The following is a 24,768-nucleotide window of genomic DNA, read 5'->3' on the forward strand; positions in this document are numbered from 1 at the left end:
CTCCCTATCCCAGTCTGCTGTCCCCACTTGCTTTAAGATGTCCACCATTGTTCCTGTACCCAATAAATCAAAGGTAACTGAACTAAATGACTATCAACCAATAGCACTCACTTCTGTTGTCATGAAGTGCTTTGAGAGGCTAGTTAAGGATCATATCACCTCTACCTTACCTGACACCCTAGACCCACTTCAAAATACTTACTGCCCCAATAGATCCACAGACGATGCAATCGCCATTGAACTGACACAAGTCGTTTTTCCAACAATTGTTTACAGACAGATTATTTCACTTATAATTCACTGTATCACAATTCCAGTGGGTCAGAAGTTAACATACACTAAATTGACTGTGCCTTTAAACAGCTTGGAAAATTCCAGAAAATTATGTAATGGCTTTAGAAGCTTCTGATAGGCTAATTGACATCATTTGAGTCAATTGGAGGTGTACCTGTGGATGTATTTCAAGGCCTACCTTCAAGCTCAGTGCCTCTTTCCTTGACATGATGGGAAAATCAAAAGAAATCAGCCAAGACCTCATAAAAAAATTGTAGACCTCCACAAGTCTGGTTCATCCTTGGGAGCAATTTACCCTCCAAGCTCATCATCAAGCTTGGGGCCCTGAGTCTAAACCCTGACCTGTGCAACTGGGTCCTGGAGTTCCTGACAGGTTGCCCACAGGTGGTGAAGATAGGAAACAACACTTCCACTTCACTGATCCTCAACACAGGGGCCCCACAAGGGTGCATACTCAGCCAATTCATGTACTCCCTGTTCACCCATGACTGCGTGGCCCCACACACCTCCAACTCAATCATCAAGTTTTCAGATGACACAACCATAGTAGGCCTGATTACCAACAATGACGAGACAGTCTACAGGGAGGAAGTGAGGGCCCTGGCAGAGTGGTGCCAGGAAAATAACCTTTCCCTCAACATCAACAAAGCGAAGGAGCTGATCGGGGACTTCAGGAGAAAGCAGAGGGAGCTCTCCCCTATCAACACCGACGGGACCGCAGTGGAAATGTTGGAAAGCTTCAAGTTCCTCGGCATACACATCACTAATGATCTGAAATGGTCCACCCACACAGACCGTGTGGAGAAGAAGGCGCAACAGCGCCTCTTCAACCTCAGGAGGCTGAAGAAATTTGGCTTGGCCCCTAAGACCCTCACAAACTTTTATCACCACCTGGTACGACAACCGCACCGCCCACAAACGCAGGGCTCTCCAGAAGGTGGTGCGGTCTGCACAACGCATCACCGGGCACACACTGCCTGCCCTCCAAGACACCTATAGCACCCGAAACTCGGTCTCAACCTTTAAGTCTTTACTGAAGACTCATCTCTTCAGTGGGTCATATGATTGAGTGTAGTCTGGCCCAGGAGTGGGAAGGTGAACGGAAAGGCTCTGGAGCAACGAACCGCCCTTGCTGTCTCTGCCTGGCCGGTTCCCCTTTTTCCACTGGGATTCTCTGCCTCTAACCCTGTTACGGGGGGCTGAGTCACTGGCTTGCTGGGGCTCTCTCGTGCCGTCCCTGGGGGGGGATGCGTCACCTGGGTGGGTTGATTCACTGTTGTGGTCGGCCTGTCTGGGTTCCCCCCCCCCCTTGGGTTGTACCGTGTCGGAGATCTTTGTGGGCTATACTCGGCCTTGTCTCAGGATGGTAAGTTGGTGGTTGAAGATTTCCCTCTAGTGGTGTGGGGGCTGTGCTTTGGCATAGTGGGTGGGGTTATATCCTTCCTGTTTGGCCCTGTCCGGGGGTGTCCTCGGATGGGGCCACAGTGTCTCCTGACCCCTCCTGTCTCAGCCTCCAGTATTTATGCTGCAGTAGTTTATGTGTCGGGGGGCTAGGGTCAGTTTGTTTATCTGGAGTACTTCTCCTGTCCTATTCGGTGTCCTGTGTAAATCTAAGTGTGCGTTCTCTAATTCTCTCCTTCTCTCTTTCTTTCTCTCTCTCGGAGGACCTGAGCCCTAGAACCATGCCCCAGGACTACCTGACATGATGACTCCTTGCTGTCCCCAGTCCACCTGGCCATGCTGCTGCTCCAGTTTCAACTGGCCTGGGCCCTAGGACCATGTCCCAGGACTACCTGACATGAGGACTCCTTGCTGTCCCCAGTCCACCTGGCCATGCTCCTGCTCCAGTTTCAACTGTTCTGCCTTACTATTATTCAACCATGCTGGTCATTTATGAACATTTGAACATCTTGGCCACGTTCTGTTATAATCTCCACCCGGCACAGCCAGAAGAGGACTGGCCACCCCACATATGCTCTCTCTAATTCTCTCTCTCTTTCTTTCTCTCTCTCGGAGGACCTGAGCCCTAGGACCGTGCCCCAGGACTACCTGACATGATGGCTCCTTGCTGTCCCCAGTCCACCTGACTGTGCTGCTGCTCCAGTTTCAACTGTTCTGCCTTATTATTATTTGACCATGCTGGTCATTTATGAACATTTGAACATCTTGGTCATGTTCTGTTACAATCTCTACCCGGCACAGCCAGAAGAGGACTGGCCACCCCACATAGCCCGGTTCCTCTCTAGGTTTCTTCCTAGGTTTTGGCCTTTCTAGGGAGTTTTTCCTAGCCACCGTGCTTTTACACCTGCATTGTTTGCTGTTTGGGGTTTTAGGCTGGGTTTCTGTACAGCACTTTGAGATATCAGCTGATGTACGAAGGGCTATATAAATAAAATTGATTTGATTTGATTTGATGTCACAGGAAGGCCAAAAAGATCATGAAGGACATCAACCACCCGAGCCACGGCCTGTTCACCCCGCTATCATCCAGGAGAGGTCAGTACAGAAGTACCAAATCTTGGACGGAGAGACTGAAAAACAACTTCTATCTCAAAGCCCACTGTTAAATAGCCATCACTAGCCGGCTACCACCCGGTTACTCAACCCTGCATCTTAGACATGGAATCACTGGTCACTTTAATAATGTTTACATACTGCTTTACTAATTGTATATACTGTATTCTATTCTACTGTGTTTTAGTCAATGCCACTCCGACATTGCTTGTCCTAATATTTATATATTTCTTAATTTCATTATTTTACTTTTAGATTTGTGTGTATTGTTGTGAATTGTTAGACATTACTGTACTGTTGGAGCTAGGAACACAAGCATTTCGCTACACCTGCAATAACATCTGCTAAACATGTGCATGTGACGAATAACATTTGATTTGATTTCTGTGCTGGTGGGGCAGCCAGCAGAAAATATGGAGCGTAGGGGTTGCTAATGTTCTCTAGTTGCACTGTGATTGGTTCACTGTTCCGTTACCCATGGGGACACAGAACTACATCATAACTGCAAAACCTACGGGTAAAGCTCGAAAATTCAAGCCTCTTGGGTGCTGCCATAGAGTTACATTAGAAGTGCCCATCCAAGAAGGCTCAAGGTCATTGGATACAGATAAAATGTCAAATCACGTTATATCTACTGTAGCTTTGACTGGACTGATCATATCAACATCATACTTTCAACATTTTTGCAAGCAAGAAAGCAGTCATAATCATGAATCAAGTCGACAATCTACTGCCAAATCCTTTTCCATCCTTGTCATATGAAGAGAAATGATCTAAAACATATCGGTGCTCATCGGCCATTGGACATAAACATTACAAAATAAGTTGGAAATCGCAAATTGAACCATGAGTGGTTTGGAAGGAATCCATGGCTAACTGCAAGCATTGCAAAGCAATCACTAGCCTGCTATTCCATGGAGTGGATGTTTGGTCCAAAATGGGTTTAAGGGTCTCTTTTCCAAGCTTAATTGGGCCATAAAATGTTGAATATTGGCCATGCTGTCAATCCAGAATGACTTCTGCTGCGTTCAAAACAACTAGAAACTCGTAACTGGGAAACCTTAGACTTCAGTGACTTCAAGACAACTGGGAAAATACGTTTTGAACGGTCATCCAACTCGGAATTCAAAGTCGCGCCTCTTTCTACAGCTCTGACCTGAAGATCACTGACGTCATAATTCAAATTCAGAGTTCCCAGTTCTCTTGAAAGCACCATAAATCCAGAGAATGCCAGACATTGATGACAAAGTTTCATGACAAAATTTGCCCACATGAAGGATCGCCGTGCCACCTTCCTATTCAAGTGAGCACAGCACCATGGTCCAAAAATGTATTGTATGCTGTTCCATAAATTATGTAATATTCCAGGGAGATATGTATACTGTAGCTAAGAAAGTAATACTAAGTGTATGTTGTGTAGTAAGTTGTTGTGCCCATGTGTCTCATCCTAAATATTTGTTCCCTTTCACACTCATAACTTAGCCTACTGTTCTGACTTGATGGTGCACATGTAGCCTATAATATGATCATCCAATATTGTAATAGCTTTCATTGTCTGCTTATTTGACCCCTTTATTTATCCTACAGTTCTGACTTGGTGTATAGGGAGAATACTGTAAGAACGGCCCATGTTCTGAATTCTCTCGCTGTACATCTCAAAAGTGCTGAACTACTGACGTCCGTCCTAGCTCACTCATTGTCTTAATCAAAATGACAGATAGCCTCTTATTCGCTCGTCGTCCCCTTATGTCATAGTTAGTACATATCAATTATCAGTAGAAACCACATTTATTTAAGCAGGTCAGCCATGTTTTTTTTAAAGGCAGTAAATGAGGCTGAATGAACTGTTTCACTGCCAGACAAGGCTCTCCTGACAGCCAGGTATTAAGGATTCACTCCATGGTGCTTAAAAGAAAGCTCTGCTGTTGGGACAGCTTTATGTAGGCCCTAACCGTTTCTGTCTGTTTAGTGTTGTGTTGTGGATTTGCTGGCATGCATCCCCAAAAAATGTGGGAGTTCACCCCACCAAGATTTACATGCTAAAATCGCCACTGCTAATGTGTATGGGGAAACATGCACTACAACCAACTCCCACCTAATGCTCTCCCTCTGTGGCTTTGATTTTCTCCAGTGATTAATTGGACACAGGGGGAGCTGAGGTGTGGCAAGGGACCAAGAAAACGTACTGCCCATGTCCTCTGTGGCCATCCAGAAACGCCATTCTAAAAACAGAATGTCTCTTAGTGGATGTTCAAATATGAAATTGCAAAAAATCTCTCCTTTTGATGGAAGAGATCACATAATATATGAATTGGGAGTACTTTTCCCTCAACATGCATCTAATATCAGAGCTATCACCATCTCTCCCTGCTCCCCTCTTCTCTCCAAACACTCATGCACAGGGAATTGCTGTGACCATTTTGAAGATATTGTAGCACGGTTCATCGCGCTCTAGCGACTCCATGTGGCGGGCCGGGTGCCTGCAGGACGACTTCGTTTGTCAGTTGAACAGTGTTTCCTCCGACACATTTACATTTAAGTCATTTAGCAGACGCTCTTATCCAGAGCGACTTACAAATTGGTGCATTCACCTTATGACACGTTGGTGCAGCTGGCTTCTGGGTTAAGCTGGCGGGTGTTAAGAAGCACGGTTTGGCGGGTCAGAAGTGAACCATTGAATTAACATTAAAATGGACATAGTTTTGTGCATAAAATCTCCAAATTATGCAATGTCCAATACAGAAACTTGGACACGTGGAAACAAGGAAGGTGACGAGTGAACGTGTCATCTGCATAAACCAATATTAATGGTTAAACAGGAATGGTGTTAATGCTTCATTGCTGTTCATGGCTTTTGACATTGGGTCAACTAATCAATTCATTTCCATTGGTCTTGTAACACATCTCAGTTCATGTTAGTCTATAGAATAGGAAATATACTCAGAGGTGATTAAAACTATACTGTATGAAGTAATGTTTGGTGTGTTTCTGTCTGCATCTTACTGCAGTGCTGATCTATTACAAATGCTTTATAAGACTACTGCATTAAGTGTAAAAAGCTATCATTATCCTCATACACAGTCCAATTCAACTTTTTCCTGGAAAATGAATTAAGTGCTACTCCACTAAGATTAATTAGGTCTATAGCCAGTATTTGAAATGGAAACGATGCATTATATGGAAGAAAAACATTCCACTAGAGAAAATAAATCAAAACCAATTTTAATGACTTTGGTACAGTATTCATGTAAAACAAAATCAACAGGTCAGTTCTAATTTTAGCAGAGCATTAAAAATGGTAAGAAAATATTCCTGGGTCACATTTTCCTCTGAATGGCAGACTACCATGATGCTCAATTTGGTGATGTATCAGAAAGAAAAAAATACACTCCTACTCCCTAACTTTTAAAATCCTATCACACACTGTCCTAAAGTGACACAATGGTTATGTATCGTCTGCTGTGATGTCGATGCTCATGTGGTGAAGTCCCTCTGTGATGCCACCTGTTCTCAGAAGAGAAGACCATGTCCGTCAGGATGACCTACCAGCCAACCAGCTCCCTCCCATAGGAACCCATTGGGTGACATCACAACCTACCAGCCAACCAGATCCCCTCCTATATCCACCCAGTCACAGTGTGACATCATGAAAACTCATCTAACAAGCATACTAATAAAGAACTTTTGGTACCCCAATATCTTTTAGAAATAAAAAAATCTAAAATCTAAAACGGGAACAATGTTACTACTTTTCACAAAGAATCTTTGTTAAACGTCATTACTACAAAGCTCCTATGGCTTTTACTAAAACTAGTCAGAACGGAAAGCACCATATTTATGAGTAGAGCACCAGGTGCAGACGATGTGCGGTCCATGTCCTTGAGTTTGTTTGGGGCAGAAACTGTCGCTTTGTCTTGTTAAATGACATTTGGTTTCTGTGTATATTGGCACCACATTTAGATTTAGTCTACGACTTATTTTCTAGCTGGATGGTTTAATTTATTTGCTTACAGTATTAATAATGAATTACAAACATGAATTGAAGCTTTGATTCAGTCATGGCAAGTAATTGTGTGACAAATATATTTGATTTAACATTACTCCTCACTCAGCTATCAGAATGTTGTTAGTTTTCAATCCAAGGTTTTCTTTCCTTGTTTACCTCTCAATAGAACACTTTGATTCAGTAAATCACAGACAAGTAGCAAGAATAAAACATGTCAACTTCTGACATTAATTGCATTTGATAATTTGCAAGTAATAAAACATTTCTAAACACTTTTTTTACTGTGAGTTCAGTAGCTGTTGAAAAGGATAAAGGCCTATGGAGCAGCCTTTATCTTCTGCGTGATCTGATTCTGATCCTTCATTTGAACGTGAGCCAGCGTTTGGGGTTGTCTATGAGGATCTTGTCCACCTGGTTCTGGTTAATCCCTCTCCTCAGCATCTTGGGCACGATGTTCTTCAGTATGTGTGAGTAGCCGTGCCCTCCGTACTTGGTGAGACGGTTCTTGGTGTGGATGTCGTGGGCAATGACAATGTTGTCCTCATATCCCTCCTGGACCAGGAACGCCAAGCTAGAGAGGGTGGGGACACACACACACACATCTAATGGCTGCCGTTTTACGTGCTCCTAACCAACTATGCTGTTTTATGAGATTTTTCGCCCTTGTTTGCAACTTATTTTGCATATAACGTTGCTGCTACTGTCTCTTATGACCGAAAATAACTTTTGGACATCAGAACAGCGATTACTCACCTCAAACTGGACAAAGTTGTTTTTCTTTAATGAGTCTGACATGAAAGATATACTGCTTTCTCAGGAACGGGCCCAAATCACTGTCATTTGAGTGAAGAAAAGACGGAGAAAAGGGGGTGCGAAGGTCGGGCTGCCGTCTGAGAATTCGTAGGCGAGTGAGTAAACCTCCACTGCCATCCGTTCTATTGGCCAATGTGCAATCATTGGAAAACAAAATGGATGAAATACGATCAAGACTATCCTACCAACGGAACATTAAACTGTAATATCTTATGTTTAATCGAGTCGCGGCTGAACGGCGACATGGATAATATAGAGCTGGTGGGATTTTCCCTGCATCGGCAGGACAGAAAAGCTGCATCTCGTAAGACGAGGGGCGGGGGTGTGTGTCATATTTTGACAATAACATCTGGTGGGTGATGTTTAATATTAAAGATGTTTCGAGGTATAACTCGCCTGAGGTAGAGTACCTCATGATAAGCTGTAGACCACACTATTTACCAACAGAGTTCTCATTTATATTATTCATAGCCGTCTATTTACCACCACAAACCGATGCTGGCACTAAGACAGCACTCAACCAGCTGTATAAGGCCATAAGCAAACAAGAAAATGCTCATCAGGAAGCGGCGCTCCTAGAGGCCGGGGACTTTAATGCAGGCAAACTTAAATCAGTTTTACCTCATTTCCACCAGCATGTGCAACCAGAGAAAAATAAAATAATAATAACTCTGGACCACCTTTACGCCACACAGAGACACATACAAAGCTCTCCCCGGGCCTCCATCTGGTAAAGTGACCATAATTCTATCCTCCTGATTCCTTCTTACAAGCAAAAACTAAAGCAGAAAGTACCAGTGACTTGATCAATATGGAAGTGGTCAGATGACGCGGATGCTACACTACAGGACTGTTCTGGTAGCACAGACTGGAAAATGTTCCGGGATTAATCTAATGGCATTGAGGAGTATACCATCAATAAGTGCATCGACGACATCGTCCCCACAGTGACCGTACGTACATATCCCAACCAGAAGCCATGGATTACAGGCAACATCTGCATCGAGCTAAAGGCTAGAGCTGTCACTTTCAAGGAGTGGGACACTAATCCGGACGCTTACAAGAAATCCAGCTATGCCCTCAAACAGGCAAAACGTCAATGCAGGATTAAAATTGAATCCTACTATACCGGCTCTGACGCTCGTAGGATGTGACAGGACTTGTAAACTATTACAGACCACAAAAGGGAAACCCAGCCGCGAGCTGCCAAGTAGCACTCACGTCGGTAGCCATGAAGTGCTTTGAAATGGATCACATCAATAGCATCATCCCAGATACCCTAGACCTACTCCAATTTGCATACCGCACGCTTACAAGAAATCCAGCTATGCCCTCAAACAGGCAAAACGTCAATGCAGGATTAAAATTGAATCCTACTATAGAATTCCGGAGCACCAACAAATCCACAGATGACGCAACCTCAATCGCACTCCACACTGTTCTTTGCCATCTGGACAAAAGGAACACCTATGTGAGAATGCTGTTAATTGACTACAGCTCAGCGTTCAACACCATAGTGCCCACAAAGCTCATCACTAAGCTAAGGACCCTGGGACTAAACATCTCCTTCTGCAACTGGATCCTGGACTTCCTGACTGGCCACCCCCAGGTGGTAAAAGTAGGCAACAACACATCTGCCACGCTCATCCTCAACACTGGGGCACCTCTCATCCTGTACTCCCTGTTCACCCACGACCGCGTGGCCAAACACAACTCCAACGTCATCATTAAGTTTGCAGACGACACAACAGTGGTAGGCCTGATTACAGACAATGATGAAACAGCCTATAGGGAGGAGGTCAGAGACCTGGCCGTGTGGTGCCAGGACAACAACCTCTCCCTCAATGTGTGCAAGACAAAGGAGATGATTGTGGACTACAGGAAAAGGCGGTCCGAACAGGCCCCCATTAACTTCAACAGGGCTGTAGTGTAGCGGGTTGAGAGTTTCAAGTTCTTTGGTGTCCACATCACCATAGAACTATCATGAAGAGGGCACGACAACACCTTTTCCCCCTCAGGAGACTGAAAAGATTTGGCAATGGTCCCCAGATCCTCAAAAATGTCTACAGCTGCACCATCGAGAGCATCCTGACTGGTTGCATCACCACCTGGTATGGCAACTGCTCAGCATTTGACGTTAAGGCACTACAGAGGGTAGTGCGAACGGCCCAGTACGTCACTGGGGCCAAGCTTCCTGCCATACAGGACCTATTTACTAGGCAGTGTCAGAGGAAAGTAAAATAAATTGCCAAAGTATTCAGTCACCTAAGTCATAGACTGTTCTCTCTGCTACCACACGGCAAGCAGTACCGGAGCGCCAAGTCTAGGTCCAGCTTCTACCCCCATGCCATAAGACTGATGAACAATTAATCAAATGGCATCCCTGACTATTTAGATTGCTCCCCCCCAGTTTGTTTTTACACTGCTGCTATTCGCTGTTTACTATCTATGCATAGTCACTTGACCCCTACCTACATGTACAAATTACCTCGACTAACCTGTACCCCCGGAAAATTGACTCGGTACCGGTACCCTGTGTATATGGCCGGGTTATTGTTATTTTATTGTGTTACTTTTTAGAATTTTTTAAACTTTAGTTTATTTGGAAAATATTGTCTTAACTCTTTGTTGAACTGCATTCCTGGTTAAGGGCTTGTAAGTAAGCATTTCACGGTTGTATTTCACCTGTTGTATTCGGCGCATGTGAGAAATAAAGTTTGATTTGATGCACGCACACACATCAAAAGAGATCCATGGGCGTTATTTCACTTTTTAGGTTTAGTAAAGTATTGTGAAGTAGATACACACAACCAAATTGATCTAGTTTAGCTGCATTTGTGTAGTAGGTAGTTCGGTAGCAAAGAGCACTCACGTCTTGACTCTCTGGCTGTCACTGGGCATGTCCACCTCCATGTTATAGGCATAGTTCAGCATCTCTGTTCCAAACAGGTCGTATTCCAGGTAACTCCCCATCTTTGCAAACTCCAGCAGCTCTCCATTGTCAAATATGGTCCTGTGTTAGGAAAACAAACCATGAATAATTTAGTCACTCATCACTGAAGCGATCTTTGAGGCATCAGCAGATTAAAATGCTCCACAATACGCCTTAACCCATTCCTGAACAATTACAGTGTATTCCGAAGGTATTCAGACACCTTCACCTTTTCCACATTTTGTTACAGCCTTATATAAAAAAAATCAATTTTAGAGTATTTAAAAAATAATCTAATCTACACACAATACCCCAAAATGACAAAGCGAAAACAGGTTTAGAAATGTTCACAAATGTATTAAAAAATAGAAACAGAAATACCTTAGAATTATTCAGACACTTTGCTATGAGACTTGAAATTTAACTCGGGAGCATCTTGTTTCCATTGATCATCCTTGAGATGTTTCTACAACTTCATTAGTGTCCACCTGTGGTAAATTAAATTGATTGGACATGATTTGGAGAGACACACACGTCTATATAAGATCCCACAGTTGACAGCGCATGTCAGAGCAAAAACCAAGCCGTGAGATCCAAGGAATTGTCCATAGAGCTCCGAGACAGGATTGTGTCGAGGCAACAGGTTTAGGGAAGGGTACCAAAACATTTCTGTAGCATTGAAGCTCCCTAAGAATACAGTGCCTCCATCATTCTTAAATGGAATAAGTTTGGAACCACCAAGACTCTCCCTAGAGCTAGCCTCCCAGCCAAACTGAGCAATCGGGGGAGAAGGACCTTGGTCAGGGAGGTGACCAAGAACCCGATGATCACTGTGACAGAGATCCCGAGTTTCTCTGTAGAGATGGGAGAACCTTCCAAAAGGACACTCCACCAATTAGGCCTTCATGGTAGAGTGGCCAGACGGAAGTCACACCCTAAGCACACAGCCAAGACGACGCAGGAGTGGCTTCGGGACAAGAGCTTGAGAGGACCTGCAGAGAAGAATGGGAGAAACTCTCCAAATACAGGTGTGCCAAGCTTGTAGTGTCATAACCAAGAAGGTTCGAGGCTGTAATTGCTGCCAAAGGTGCTTCAATAAAGAACTGAGTAAAGTATCTCAATACTTATGAAAATGTGGTACTTTTGTGTTGTTGCTTTTAATGTAACAAAATGTGGAAAAAGTCAATAGGTCTGAATACTTTCAGAATGCACTGTAGAAGCTTGCTTTATAAGTATAATTGTTCATACTGTATTATAAACCCATGTAGGCCTCTGACCTTTTCCTGACTATGTGACTGACCAGGAAAAAAAGTCCTGCCACCCCTCCATTCCACTCTGGGCCCTGAATGAAAGCTCTCACCTATCCAGGTGTGACATAACGGTCTTGCTGATGTCACCTCCAGCTTCTTGCAGGAGACGCACTATCTCAGCCGGTGCACCAGGGTTCCGTCCTGGGTGGATGATGACTGGGCAGCCCAGCTCGGTCTGAGCATGTGCAGTGGCCTGCAGCACTTTCTTCTCACTGTCCGTGATTGGCCAGCTGCAGCCGATCTCTCCAATCACACCGCAGCGGATCTCGGTCCCATCCGCCCCATGGAGAACCTCACTGATGATGATGTCTGTGAGCTGGAGAGAGAAGTCGAGTGTTAGTCAGGGGAAGTAGCGGCAGACAAGGGACACAAACTGGCCATAGCTCCCTCAGGTGGGAGACAGCTGACCAAAGCCACTTGGATACATTTGACCGAGAGGGGGCTTCTACAAATGGGCCAGTATACCTTCACACAGACACAGACTACCATAAACCTCCCCCACCTTCTCCACGGTCATCTTCCTGGTGGCCTCAGAGTGGGTGGCGTCCACATAGTACCCCGCGCCTCCTATGATGTGGACGCCCGTATTCTTGGCCAGCTGTTTGAGGCAGGGCAGATCCCGGGCGATACCCTGGGTAGTGTTTTCTACGATGGTACCCCCTCCTGCCTTTCGGTACTCATGCAGCTCTTCCCGCACAGCATTGGTCTCCTGCAGCAGCAGCAGGTTTTCATGGCTGAAGAAGATTGTTACAGGGACACAGAGATTTGTCTATTGGCTTCAGCCTGAACACATTCTAGACTGCCTGCTGTAAAGGCGCTAGACTACCTGCTGTATGGTTCTAGAAATCTGCCTGCTGTACGGGCTATATAGACTACTTGCTGTTAGGGTGCTAGACCACACTGAGCGTACAAAACATTAAAAAACACCTGCTCCACATACACATGGTTAGCAGATGTTATTGAGAGTGTAGCGAAATGCTTGTACTTCTACTTCCGACAGTGCCGCAATATCTAACAAGTAATATCTAACAATTCCACAACCAATACCTAACACACAAATCTAAGTAAAGGAATGGAATAAGAATATATAAATGTAAATGCACTACTGTTTAAAAGTTTGGGGTCACTTAGAAATGTCCTTGTTTTTGAAAGAAAAGCACATTGTGTCCATTTAAAATAACATCAAATTGATCAGAAATATAGTGTAGACATTGTTAATGTTGTAAATAACTATTGTAGCTGGAAACCCGCAAAACACCAGTCTCAACGTCAACAATGAAGAGGCGACTCTAGGATGCTGGCTTTCTAGGCAGAGTTGCAAAACAAAAGCCATATCTCAGACAGTCCAATAAAAAGAAAAGATTAAGATGGGCAAAAGAACACAGACACTGGACAGAGGAACTCTGCTGAGAAGGCCAACATCCTGGAGTCGCCTCTTCACTGTCGATGTTGAGACAGGTGTTTTGCTGGTAATATTTAATGAAGCTGCCAGTTGAGGACTTGTGAGGCGTCTGCTTCTCAAACTAGAAACACTTATGTACTTGTCCTCTTGCCCAGTTGTGCACGGGGCCTCCCACTCCTCTCTCTATTCTAATTAGAGCCTGTTTGCGCTGTTCTGTGAAGGAAGTAGTACACAGCGTTGTACAAGATCTTCAGTTTCTTGGCAATTTCTCACATGGAATAGCCTTCATTTATCAGAACAAAAATAGACTGACAAGTTTCAGAAGAAAGTTATTTGTTTCTGCTATTTTGAGCCTGTAATGGAACCCACAAAGGCTGATGCTCCAGATACTCAACTAGTCTAAAGAAGGCCAGTTTTATTGCTTCTTTAATCACAACAACAGTTTTCAGCTGTGTTAACATAATTGCAAAAGGGATTTCTAATGATCATTTAGCCTTTTAAAATTATAAACTTGGATTAGCTAGGAGTGATGGTTGCTGATAATGGGCCTCTGTACGCCTATGTAAATATTCCATTAAATATCAGCCATTTCCAGCTACAATAGTCATTTACAACATTAACAATGTCTACACTGTATTTCTGATCAAGTTGATGTTCTTTTAAAAATGGACAAAATTAGCTTTTCTTTCAAAAACAAGGACATTTCTAAGTGACCCCAAACTTTTGAACGGTAGTGTATTTGTACAATCTGTGTGTCGCTTCTTTGGCCTAGGCTATTGTTTAAAACAAAATTCAAGACCAGATTGATCTCAGTTTGTCAGTCAGAGTAGCCACTCATTTTGGTCATTTGTGTGGTATTATTAAAGCTATTAAAAAAAATAAACGAAGTACCTATGATTTCTTAATCCAGCCCTGCTCAAAGGTATGCTTTCAGTTTTCAGAATAAAAAAAAAAGATATCTGCCCCATGTGGGATTAGGGCGGCAGGGGGAGGCAGGTAGTGGTTAGAGCGTTGGGCCCATAACCAAAAGGATGCTAGATCAAATCCCCGAGCTGACAAACATCTTTCGTTCTGCCCCTGAATAAGGCAGTTAACCCACTGTTCCTAGGCTGTCATTGTAAATAAGAATTTGTTCTTAACTGACTTGCCTAGTTAACCTTTATTTAAAAAAAAATTACATTTTAAATAACTCACAACCATTGAACTATGAGCCAAGTTGTCATGACCACCATTGTCATCTATTTCTTGTTAAGATTATGTAGCTACAAATATAAATTTATAATCCTCAGCCGACATGTTTTCTATTTCGGAAAAGCACATAACGTGTATGAAACGTTGAATTTGGTCATATAAGGAAATGTGCCTTACTGCCTTTCGAATTTTGTGTAACTTCAATTGTCTATTCAAGAAAGCATCATGCAAAATATATTGGCACACTATACTTACCAAGACCATTGCCAAATAGGGCGTGCTGTCGCCTACTTTTATAGTAAGGCTTGAGGTGGTACCACCCAGCACATCTAGAAGGGAGTGTATTTCATACCGAACCCCTCCCTTAAGATGACGTAGAGGCACCTTGCACCTTCTCAAGGCGCCTACACATCATGATGTCAATGGTAGAGTTGAACCGCTAGGTGCAAAAAGAGCTAGATTTATTACTGAAAGACCCAAATCTATCACTTTTGTAACGAACAGTCAAAATGAAGACCAGAATTGACTTGTTTCACTATAACTAAAGACATCTGGTTTTCGATTATGTTATTTTTTTTCTTCATAAAAGTTAGAAAACCTAAAAATCTGATGAACGGAAACCTGGAAAATCTCAATGGAGAAAACAGAATTTGGGGAAAATCAGAATCGGGCAAAAATAAAACAAATTTTATAGAGCCCTGTGACTGAAGTAATTTTCTTTCTAAATGAGAAGATGAGATGTTTCTGAAAACTTTAAATTAATCCTGATAATGCCATGGTTAAGAAAAATCATGAATAAATCAAAATCAAATCAAACTTTATTTTGCCACATGCGCTGAATACAACAAGAGTAGACTTTACCGTGAAATGCTGAATACAACAAGAGTAGACTTTACCGTGAAATGCTGAATACAACAAGAGTAGACTTTACCGTGAAATGCTTACTTACAAACTACAAACCATTAACCAACAGTGCAGTTCAAGAAGAAGACAATAATTTACCAAGTAGGCTAAAATAAAAAAGTAACACAATAAGAATAACGAGACTATATACAGGGTGCACCAGTACCGAGTCAGTGTGCAGGGGTACAGACTAGTTGAGGTAATCTGTACATGTAGGTGGAGGCGAAGTGATTATGCATAGGTAACAAACAAACAGCGAGAAGCAGCAGTGTTCAAAAAGGGGGGGGGGGATCAATGTCAATTGTCCTGTGGCGATTTTTATGAGTTGTTCAGCAGTCTAATGGCTTGGGGGTAGAAGCTGTTAAGAAGGCTTTTGGTACTAGACTTTGTGCTCCGGTACCGCTTGCCGTGCGGTAGCAGAGAAAACAGTCTATAACCTGGGTGACTGGAGTCTCTTTTATGGGCTTTTCTCTGACACCGCCTATTATATAGATCCTGGATGGCAGCAAGCTTGGCCCCAGTGATGTACTGGGATGTTCGCACTACCCTCTGTAGCGCCTTATGGTCAGATGCCGAGCAGTGGCCATACCAGGCGGTAATGCAACCGGTCAAGATGTGGTGCAGCTGTAGAACCTTTGAGGATCTGGGGACCCATATGCCAAATCTTTTCAGTCTCCTGAGGGGGGAAAAGTGTTGTCGTGCACTCTTCACGACTTCAAGTTCTCTAACCTCCCTATAGGCAGTCTCATCGTTGTCGGTGATCAGGCATACCACTGTTGTGTCGTCAGCAAACATAATGATGGCGTTGGAGTCGTGTTTGGTCACATAGTTGTGGGTGAACAGGGAATACAGAAGAGGACTAAGTACACACCCCTGAGGGGCCCCAGTGTTAAGGATCAACGTGGCAGACCTATTGTTGCCTACTCTTACCACCTGGGGGCGGAACGTCAGGAAGTCCAGGATCTAGTTGCAGAGAGAGGTGTTAAGTCCCAGAGTCATTAGCTTAGTGATGAGCTTCATGGGCACTATGGTGTTGAACGCTGGGCTGTAGTCAATTAACAGCATTCTCAAATAGGTGTTCCTTTTGTCCAGGTGAGAAAGGGAAGTGTGGAACGCGATTGAGATTGCGTCATCTGTGGATCTGTTGGGGCGGTATGCAAATTGGAGTGGGTCTAGGGTGTCCGGGAGGATGCTGTTGATGTGAGCCATGACCAGCCTTTCAAAGCAATTCATGACTACCGGCATGATTGCCACGGGGCGGTAATCATTTATGCAGGTTACCTTCGCTTGGGCACAGGAACTATGGTGGTCTGCTTGAAACAGGTAGATATTACAGAGGTTGAAAATGTCAGTGAAAACATGACAGTTGGTCCGTGCATGCTTTGAGTACACATCCTGGTTATACGTCTGGCCCAGCGGCTTTGTGAATGTTGACCTGTTTATAGGTTTTGTTCACGTCGGCTACCAAGAGCGTAATCACACATTTATGCAGAAGAGCTGGTGCTCTCATGCATGCTTCAGTGTTGCTTGCCTCGAAGCGAGCATAAAATGGCATTTAGCTCATCTGGTAGGCTCGCATCACTGGGCAGCTCGTGTATGGGTTTCCCTTTGCAGTCCGTAATAGTTTTCAAGCCCTGCCACGTCCAACGAGCGTCAGAGCCGGTGTAGTAGGATTCAATCTTAATCCTGTATTGACGCTTTGCTTGTTTGATGGTTCGTCGGAGGGCATAGCGGGATTTCTTAAATGCGTTTAGTATCCAGCTCCTTGAAAGCGGCAGCTCTAGCATTTAGCTCGATGCGGATGTTGCCTGTAATCCATGGCTTCTGGTTGGGACATGTATGTACAATCAATGTGGGGACTACGTCATAGATGCACTTATTGATGAAGCCGATGCCTGAGGTGGTGTATTCCTCAATGACATTGGATGAATCCCGGAACATATTCCAGTCTGTGCTACCAAAACAGTCCTGTAGCGTAACATCGGCGTAATCATATACGTTTTTCCTTGTAAACTGGAATCAGGAGTATATAATTATGGTCAGATTTGCCAAATGGAGGGCAGGGGAGAGCTGTGTATGCATCTCTGTGTGTGGAGTAAAGTTGGTCTAGGATTTATTTTTCCTGGTTGCACGTGATATGCTGGTAAAAATTTGGTAAAACTGATTTAAGTTCGCCTGCATTAAAGTCCGCGGCCACAAGGAGCACCACTTCTGGGTGAGCATTTTCTTCTTTGCTTATGGCCTTATAGAGTTGGTTGAGAGCGGTCTAAGCGCCAGCTTCGTTTTGTGATGGTAAATAGATATAGGCTACAAATAATACAGATGAGAACTCTCTTAGTAGATAATGTGGTCTGCAGCTTATCATAAGGTACTCTACCTCAGGTGAGCAATACCTCGAGATTTCTTTAATATTAGACATTGCGCACCAGCTGTTATTGACAAAAAGAAACACACCCCCACCCCTCGTCTTACCTGAGGTAGCGTCTCTGTTCTGCCAGTGCATGGAAAATCCCGCTAGCTCTATGTTGTCCGTATCTTCGTTCAGCCACGTCTTGGTGAAACATAAGATGTTACAGTTTTTTATGTCCCGTTGGTAGGATAATCTTAATAGTAGGTCATCAATTTCATTTTCTAATGATTGCACGTTAGCAAGAAGAATGGAAGGCATTCGGAGTTTACTCGCTCGCCTTTGGATTCTCAGAAGGATCCCTGATCTGCGTCCCCTCTTCACGCAAAAGCCGTGGATCTGGGCCTGTTCCAGTGAAAGCAGGATATCCTTCTCGTCGGACTTGTTAAAGGAAATAGTTTCTTCCAGTCCACGGTGAGTAATCTCTTTTCTGATGTCCAGAAGTTATTTTCGGTCGTAAGAGACAGTAGCAGCAACATTATGTACACAAATAAGTTTTAAAAACATAATTACACAAAACACAATTTTTTTTTTATAACAATTGGTTGGGAGAATGTAAAACGTCAGCCATGTTCTTCGGCACCATCTTTCACAAATCATGAATAATGAGTGAGATGTCGTTCAGAGGCTACAACATAACATGCTAACCTCTCACCATTATCAATAACAGGCAAGGTAAGCATTTTGGGGGGTGGTATAATCTTTGTGCCTCTGTAACCTTCTCACTCATCATTCATGACTATCCATAATCAAGGTAGCATCCACATGAATGTAGAAGTGTTCAGAAACATCTCTCCTTACAATAGAAGTGACTCCCAAATGGCAGAAGTCATTATTCAGTTCCTATTGGGCAAAACATAATCCAAAACACAACCATAACAAACCGCAAATGCATCCAACAAGTTTGTAGATGTAGTTATTGTGTGCAAGGAATATGGGACCAAATACTAAACTTTTGACTACATTTTTAAACTAAGTAAATTTGTCCAAATAATGATGACTTCTTCAAATGGTGAGAGTAGAAATTAAAGGACTTTATGCATCTAAACAGTAAAACAGATATGTATGAAAATACCCTCAAATAAAAGCTGACATTATGTACTTTAGCCTAATATAAAACATTCTTTCTCAAATCTAAAATGCTGGAGTATAGACCCAATTTAAATAAAAATGTGCACTGTCGAAATACATATGGAGGGGAGTCTACCTGCTGTAAGGGTTCTGTTTCAGCCAGAATAGATTCTTCATCTGGATGGGGGCCTGGGCAACCGTCTCGTCCCCTGGGGCCGGAGAGAAGTAGCAGCACTCAAAGGTCATGGTCAGGTGCTCGTGGGTCATGGTTCTACCCAGCTGGTCGGGTTCTATCGGACCCAACACCGTCTGGACCTTACCGCTCAGGGCTGACATGGTGAAATGGTTGGGTCTCTGGGGGTTTTAATCCTGCAGAATAGAATATTTTATAATTACTACATTACACTTAACTTATTAGTTATGAGATATTCCAGTACTAGAAATACATTCCTTAGTAAAAAAGATGGTAGCCAGAGTGCAGTATAACTGCATTATGCTGCAAATACTGCATCCAGAATAACCGTTTTGTTTTTTACTGCAGTAATTTTGCAGAGTAACTGCAGTTATTCTGAAATGACCGTATTTGCAGTTTCAAAACGGCAATCTTTTTTTTAAAGGGAAAACTATTTGGTTGATGGATAGTTCCATGGATTACTGGATTGATTGAGACCAGCAGCAAAACACAGAGATAGAAAGCAACTGGACATACTTATTTCACATGAATAGATATGACTAGCCAGGTGCCCACTCAAGCAGGGCTGCCATGTTTGTGGTTTTCCGGTAAAATTGGGCTACTTTGAAAAATGTATTGTTCGTGGGTTTCAAGTTTTTGTCCTACTTCTAAATTGCACCGCGGCCGCCATGGCATTTCTCTCTCTTAAAAAAAAATATATATATATATTTCACTGTGACCTGCTGTTGCTGACTATCAGGCAGTGAGCAGGCTGTTACTGAGTGAGGAGGGGAAGAGCCGGAGGGGTGTGTGCGTTAAGGGGATTGGCTGTTAGAGCGGTGCAGTCACTGAGACAGAGCAGTATGCGCGCACATCGTGACAACTTTTTACCAGTTGTTGGTAGGCTATTTAGATTGGCCATTACGGAGACACCTATTTCATATTAACGCGCTAAAACTGACATAGCGTCGACAAAGCATTGGAAAACTAGAGCTCTTTAGATAAATTCGTTCAGAGGTGGTTTAAAGTAAACCGCATTCTAATGTCGACTTTTCCTTTGGGAAAGCGAAGGTTTTTACGCATGCTCAGTTCTAGGGTCTGGAGCACTGAGCGAGTGGATATTTGAAATGGTAGTTACGGAACTCCCTCGCGTGAAACTGACATTAAAATGTGTAGAATGATACATTTGCATCTGCTGGCCATCAAATAGGCTATTCGTGTATATGCCATTGTAGGCTACTGTAGCCTACCATTTGATACAATAAACATGTTGAAATTAAGATATCACTGGAGTCAATGCAAATCAATGTGCCACTTGTGTAGCCTACCTGGAGCTGGAAAACATATTTAATAAATAGCCTATTATTTCAGTTTGCTGTTGTAGCCTTGTTGTATCTATGCAATTAGTAATGGCCATGTTTAGTTAAATAAATTGGAAGTGATCAATTGTGATCATGGTCACAGCTCTGTCCTTAATATATCATCCTCTTCATTTAATGTCAGTTTCATTGTGGACTTCGGCATGTTGGCCAATCAGGGCCTATAGGCTACCTGCATCTAGCTCAGCAAAACATGGCAAAGATTAATTACAATTATTAACCCAGATTTTAGTCAGTAGCCTACCCTATTGAAATGACAAGTACATCTTGCAAATAGGATATTTTGTATTTAACCTTTATTTAACTAGGCAAGTCAGTTAAGAACAAATTATTATTTACAATGACGGCCTACCAAAAGGCCTCCTACGGGGACAGGTGATTAAAAATAAATTCAATTAAAATATAGGACAAAACACACATGACAAGAGAGACAACATTACATAAAACAAGACCTAAGACAACATAGCATGGCAGCAACACATGACAACACAGCATTGTAGCAGCACAAAACAGGGTACAAACATTATTGGGCACAGACAACAGCACAACGGGAAAGAAGGTAGAGACAACACATCACACAAAGCAGCCACAACTGTAAGTAAGAGTGTCCATGATTGAGTCTTGGAATGAAGAGATGGAGATAAAACTGTCCAGTTTGAGTGTTTGATGCAGCTTGTTCCTGTCGCTAGCTGCAGCGAACTGAAAAGACGAGCGACCCAGGGATATGTATGCTTTGAGGACATTTAACAGAGCATGGCGCTTGTAACGCCAGGGTAGTGGTTTCGATCCCCGGGACCACCCATACGTAGAATGTATGCACACATGACTGTAAGTCGCTTTGGATAAAAGCGTCTGCTAAATGGCATATATTATTATTATTATATATTTAACAGAACGGGTGTTTTATGTGGAGGATGAGGGCTGCAGTAGATATCTCAGATAGGGGGAGCGAGGCCTAAGAGGGGGAGCGAGGCCTAAGAGGGTTTTTATAATGGTTTGTTGTCTTAACATCTGGCACATAATAACAGCACCTTTTGACAGAAATGAGCCCAAAATACTTTTTTGAAGTTTGTCCAAGTGTTTCTTGACCAGAGGTTTTGAGATCCTCTGTACAACTTAGATCATTCAAACTCTCCTATCATATTTATCTATAGTTATGCACATGCGCAAACAGGATTTATTAATAATTATAAACTTGGTGGTTTGAGCCCTGAATGCTGATTGGTTGAAAGCCGTGGTATATCAAATCAAATCAAATCAAATTTATTTATATAGCCCTTCGTACATCAGCTGATATCTCAAAGTGCTGTACAGAAACCCAGCCTAAAACCCCAAACAGCAAACAATGCAGGTGTAAAAGCACTTTGTATATCAGGCCGTGTAGCACGGGAATGACAAAAAATAAAGTCCTAAGAACAACTCTTAGCTGTGGTAAATTGGCCATATACCACACCTCATTGGGTTCGTATTGCTTAATCATAGCAGTCAAAACAAGTTAAATCAACATCCATTGATGGAAAATTACCTGGCAAGTTTAATAAGGGTGATTTATATTCTCTTGCGACATTCTTAATTAAACTTGCAATAATTATTATTTTGATAGAAAACCAAATGTTGCTTCTTAGCCTGTCGTTAAATGACGTCGATATTTGTTCTTAATTCGCTCAATAACATTATGGAAAAAGGGTTTATTGGATAAATCTGGTAACTCTCTTCCCGTGAAAAAATATTGGGCTAGTTTTCACACCTGGCGGGCAGATTTTAGTTAGACCTGGCAAACCTGCACTGAAGAGCCCTTTAGACCTATGGTTGTATACGAGAGGTCAAGTGCCCCCATTTAACTCACATGACCTGCTAACTATAGAATAAATATCATTTAATTGTTCCCAGTGTTATTTTCTCACAAAAATAATGCATTCTTGCACCGTTAGTTTTAGATTTTGTATCACACTTGTGATCTCGAATAATTTAACATGCAATCAACTGGATGCAGTAACTGAGCCTAGCAAATACAGCGGGCTGAAACATGCAACTGCGATTTCTGCAAATGCAACTGCTTTTCATTTCATTAGTGAAAAAATATACATGCATTGTTCATGACACTACGATGTAGCAAAAATTATATAAGACCTGGAAATCTTGCTTCGATTCAGTAGTCCAAACGTTCTTCTTAATCGTCTTAACTTGAAAACAAGAGGAAGACCCAGGAAGCAACAAGTTGTGCGATTAGGAAGTCCTAACTATCGCGAGAATTTGACTGATACAAAGTATGCTACTGTAACCTGCCGGAAGGTATCGAGGCCATTGGTGACAGTTTAATTAATGGCTGTGTTCTGAGAGAACTGATGATGGATCGACAACATTGTAGTAATGCCACAATACAAACTAACATAATTGACAGAGTGAAAAGAAGGAAGCCTGTACAGAATAACAAATAGCAGGACAATAACCTAAAACACTGGAGTTGCTTACCTGAGTGACCGAGTACCAGTTTTGACTTAAAACTACTTGAAAATCTATGGTAAGATCTGAAAATGGTTGTCCAACAATAATCAACAACCAATTTGACAGGGTTTGATGAGTGTCTTAACGAATAATTGGCAAATGTTGCACAATCCAGGTGTGGAAAGCTCTTAAAGACTCACAGCTGTAATAGATGCCAAAGCTGCTTCTACAAAGAATTGATTCAGGGGTGTAAATACTTATGTAAATTGTATATGTCTGTATTTCATTTTAAATACATTTGCAAAAATGTCTAAAAACATGTTTTCAATTTGTCATTATTGGGTATTGTGTGTAAAAAAAACAACAACAATGATTTAATCCATTTTAAATTCAGGCTTTGACACAACAAAATGTGGAATAAGTCGAGGGGTATGTACTTTCTGAAGGCACTGTATAACAGGATTGATTGCAATTTGGACATGTTATCACATCCCCTTTGTTCATCTCTATCTTTCTCAGTCATCCTCTATTCTCTCTAAATTCCATATTTTCTATTTCCTTTGCATAGCTCCCATTCCTTGACCAGGTTCACTGATGGTGACAGAAGGATCAGGTAACCTCAGTGTATCATTCTCACTCAGTGACCGGCCCGGTGACCGGCCCAGTGGATACAGAACTCATACAGCATGTGAGATCATTGCAGAGAGCCTGATATAGGCTACAGTTTGAGTTAGGGCCAACGTATGTGCTCTCTTCGAGCAAGTTTGAGCAGAATCTGTTACATTTTATGTTCTCCAGCATTCAGTTATGAGAAATGAGTTCAGAGTGAAGTAAACCATCTCTGCCAATGGTTGAGTGAATGACAGACTACGGCTGTTCTCCATCTGTAAGCAAGAGCATGACCTCTCAACAGTGTCACGTGGGACAGAAAGAAAGAGGGAGGCAATGACAAAAAAATGTAAACAATGTTTTTTCCCTAGATATTGTCTTTAACTGGGGCCCAGAGCTTTTCCAGCTCAGATCGTATGATCAGAAAAAAACTCAAGCCCCTAAAGATGACTGAAGCATAAAACTAGAGTTCACTGCCCTCAGTGATGGACTTACCATTAAGCAGAAAAGGCACTTGCCTCAGACCTCACATCATCAAGAGGGCTCGTGAGTTGGGCATAAGAAAAAAATACTAGTAATACATAAAAAATGTAAAAAATTATCCACTTGAGCCCCCCCCCAACCCCTCCTCCCAGGACAAACGAGCCGTTGTCATGGGCTGCTTAGCTCATCGCTATCATAACCCTTGGTTCAACAGGTTGGTTCAGCAAGTTGGTTCAGCAGCAGCAAAATCATCAGGAAGCTTCAAATTTGCAAAGGACATGGGGAGGGAGGGTGTGTTTGCCTGGCCAGTGTGCAAAAAAAAAAAGAATTCATAGATCTGTTGTTTGAAAACTTCACGAAAAGAATTAGCGTGCATCAATGTGGCCGGAAGCTGTGCTTTGTTATGATTCTGAACGGTTAGAACCAGTAGCTCGCAGTAATGACAAGAAACTGTCATGCGGGGAATTGTTGGTGGCTCGTTTCAGCTAGTTTTATCTTGTTCTTGATGTTTCAGCTAGTTTTATCTTGTTCTTGATATCATCTCCTGTTTTGAGGTGCTTTTGCTGATTTAATGTCAATGCTAATATGGCAACAAAAAAATACCTAGCTAGCTAACCAACAACTGTAACAATGTATTTAAGAGACAACAAGTGTTTATTGTGCAAATGTGTTTATGTTTTCAATAAACATTTTGAGACTAAATCTAGTTTACATGTTATCATCTTTTGCCCCATCGTTGCGCATGTGTCTGTTTTGTTGCTAAACAACCATCCCGTCTATACAGCCGCATAATTATTCATAATATATCAATCATTTCCACACAGAGTATACATATAT

The 24,768-nt window shown here is 42.6% G+C and overlaps 1 protein-coding gene across 2 annotated transcripts; it reads right to left on the reverse strand.

The window, feature by feature from the left end:
• Positions 1-6,014: 6,014 nt before the first annotated feature.
• LOC124041720 (phosphotriesterase-related protein) lies at positions 6,015-22,678 on the reverse strand. 2 transcript variants are annotated; one of them, XM_046359634.1, is made up of 6 exons: positions 22,525-22,678; positions 18,980-19,212; positions 12,372-12,603; positions 11,920-12,185; positions 10,500-10,640; positions 6,015-7,385 (listed from the first exon to the last, which is right to left on the reverse strand). In XM_046359634.1, the coding sequence occupies exons 2-6, from the start codon at positions 19,177-19,179 to the stop codon at positions 7,175-7,177; spliced, it is 1,050 nt and encodes a 349-aa protein (XP_046215590.1). In that variant the 5' UTR covers positions 19,180-19,212; positions 22,525-22,678; the 3' UTR covers positions 6,015-7,174. The 2 variants fall into 2 exon arrangements, with proteins under 2 accessions (XP_046215590.1, XP_046215591.1); XM_046359635.1 differs by lacking the exons at positions 18,980-19,212; positions 22,525-22,678 and adding an exon at positions 12,696-12,700.
• Between the last annotated feature and the right edge of the window lie 2,090 nt (positions 22,679-24,768).

Source organism: Oncorhynchus gorbuscha, linkage group LG08 (assembly GCF_021184085.1).
Source record: "Oncorhynchus gorbuscha isolate QuinsamMale2020 ecotype Even-year linkage group LG08, OgorEven_v1.0, whole genome shotgun sequence".
NCBI lineage: Eukaryota > Metazoa > Chordata > Actinopteri > Salmoniformes > Salmonidae > Oncorhynchus > Oncorhynchus gorbuscha.

Excerpts from the sequence above, each read along its gene's own strand:
- LOC124041720 (XM_046359634.1), bottom strand. The coding sequence starts at position 19,179 with ATGTCAGCCCTGAGCGGTAAGGTCCAGACGGTGTTGGGTCCGATAGAA. Across the intron at positions 12,604-18,979 it reads AAACAGAACCCTTACAGCAG|CCATGAAAACCTGCTGCTGC; the intron begins GTAGACTCCCCT and ends AATCTTCTTCAG. Across the intron at positions 7,386-10,499 it reads GACAGCCAGAGAGTCAAGAC|CTTGGCGTTCCTGGTCCAGG; the intron begins GTGAGTGCTCTT and ends CACCCTCTCTAG.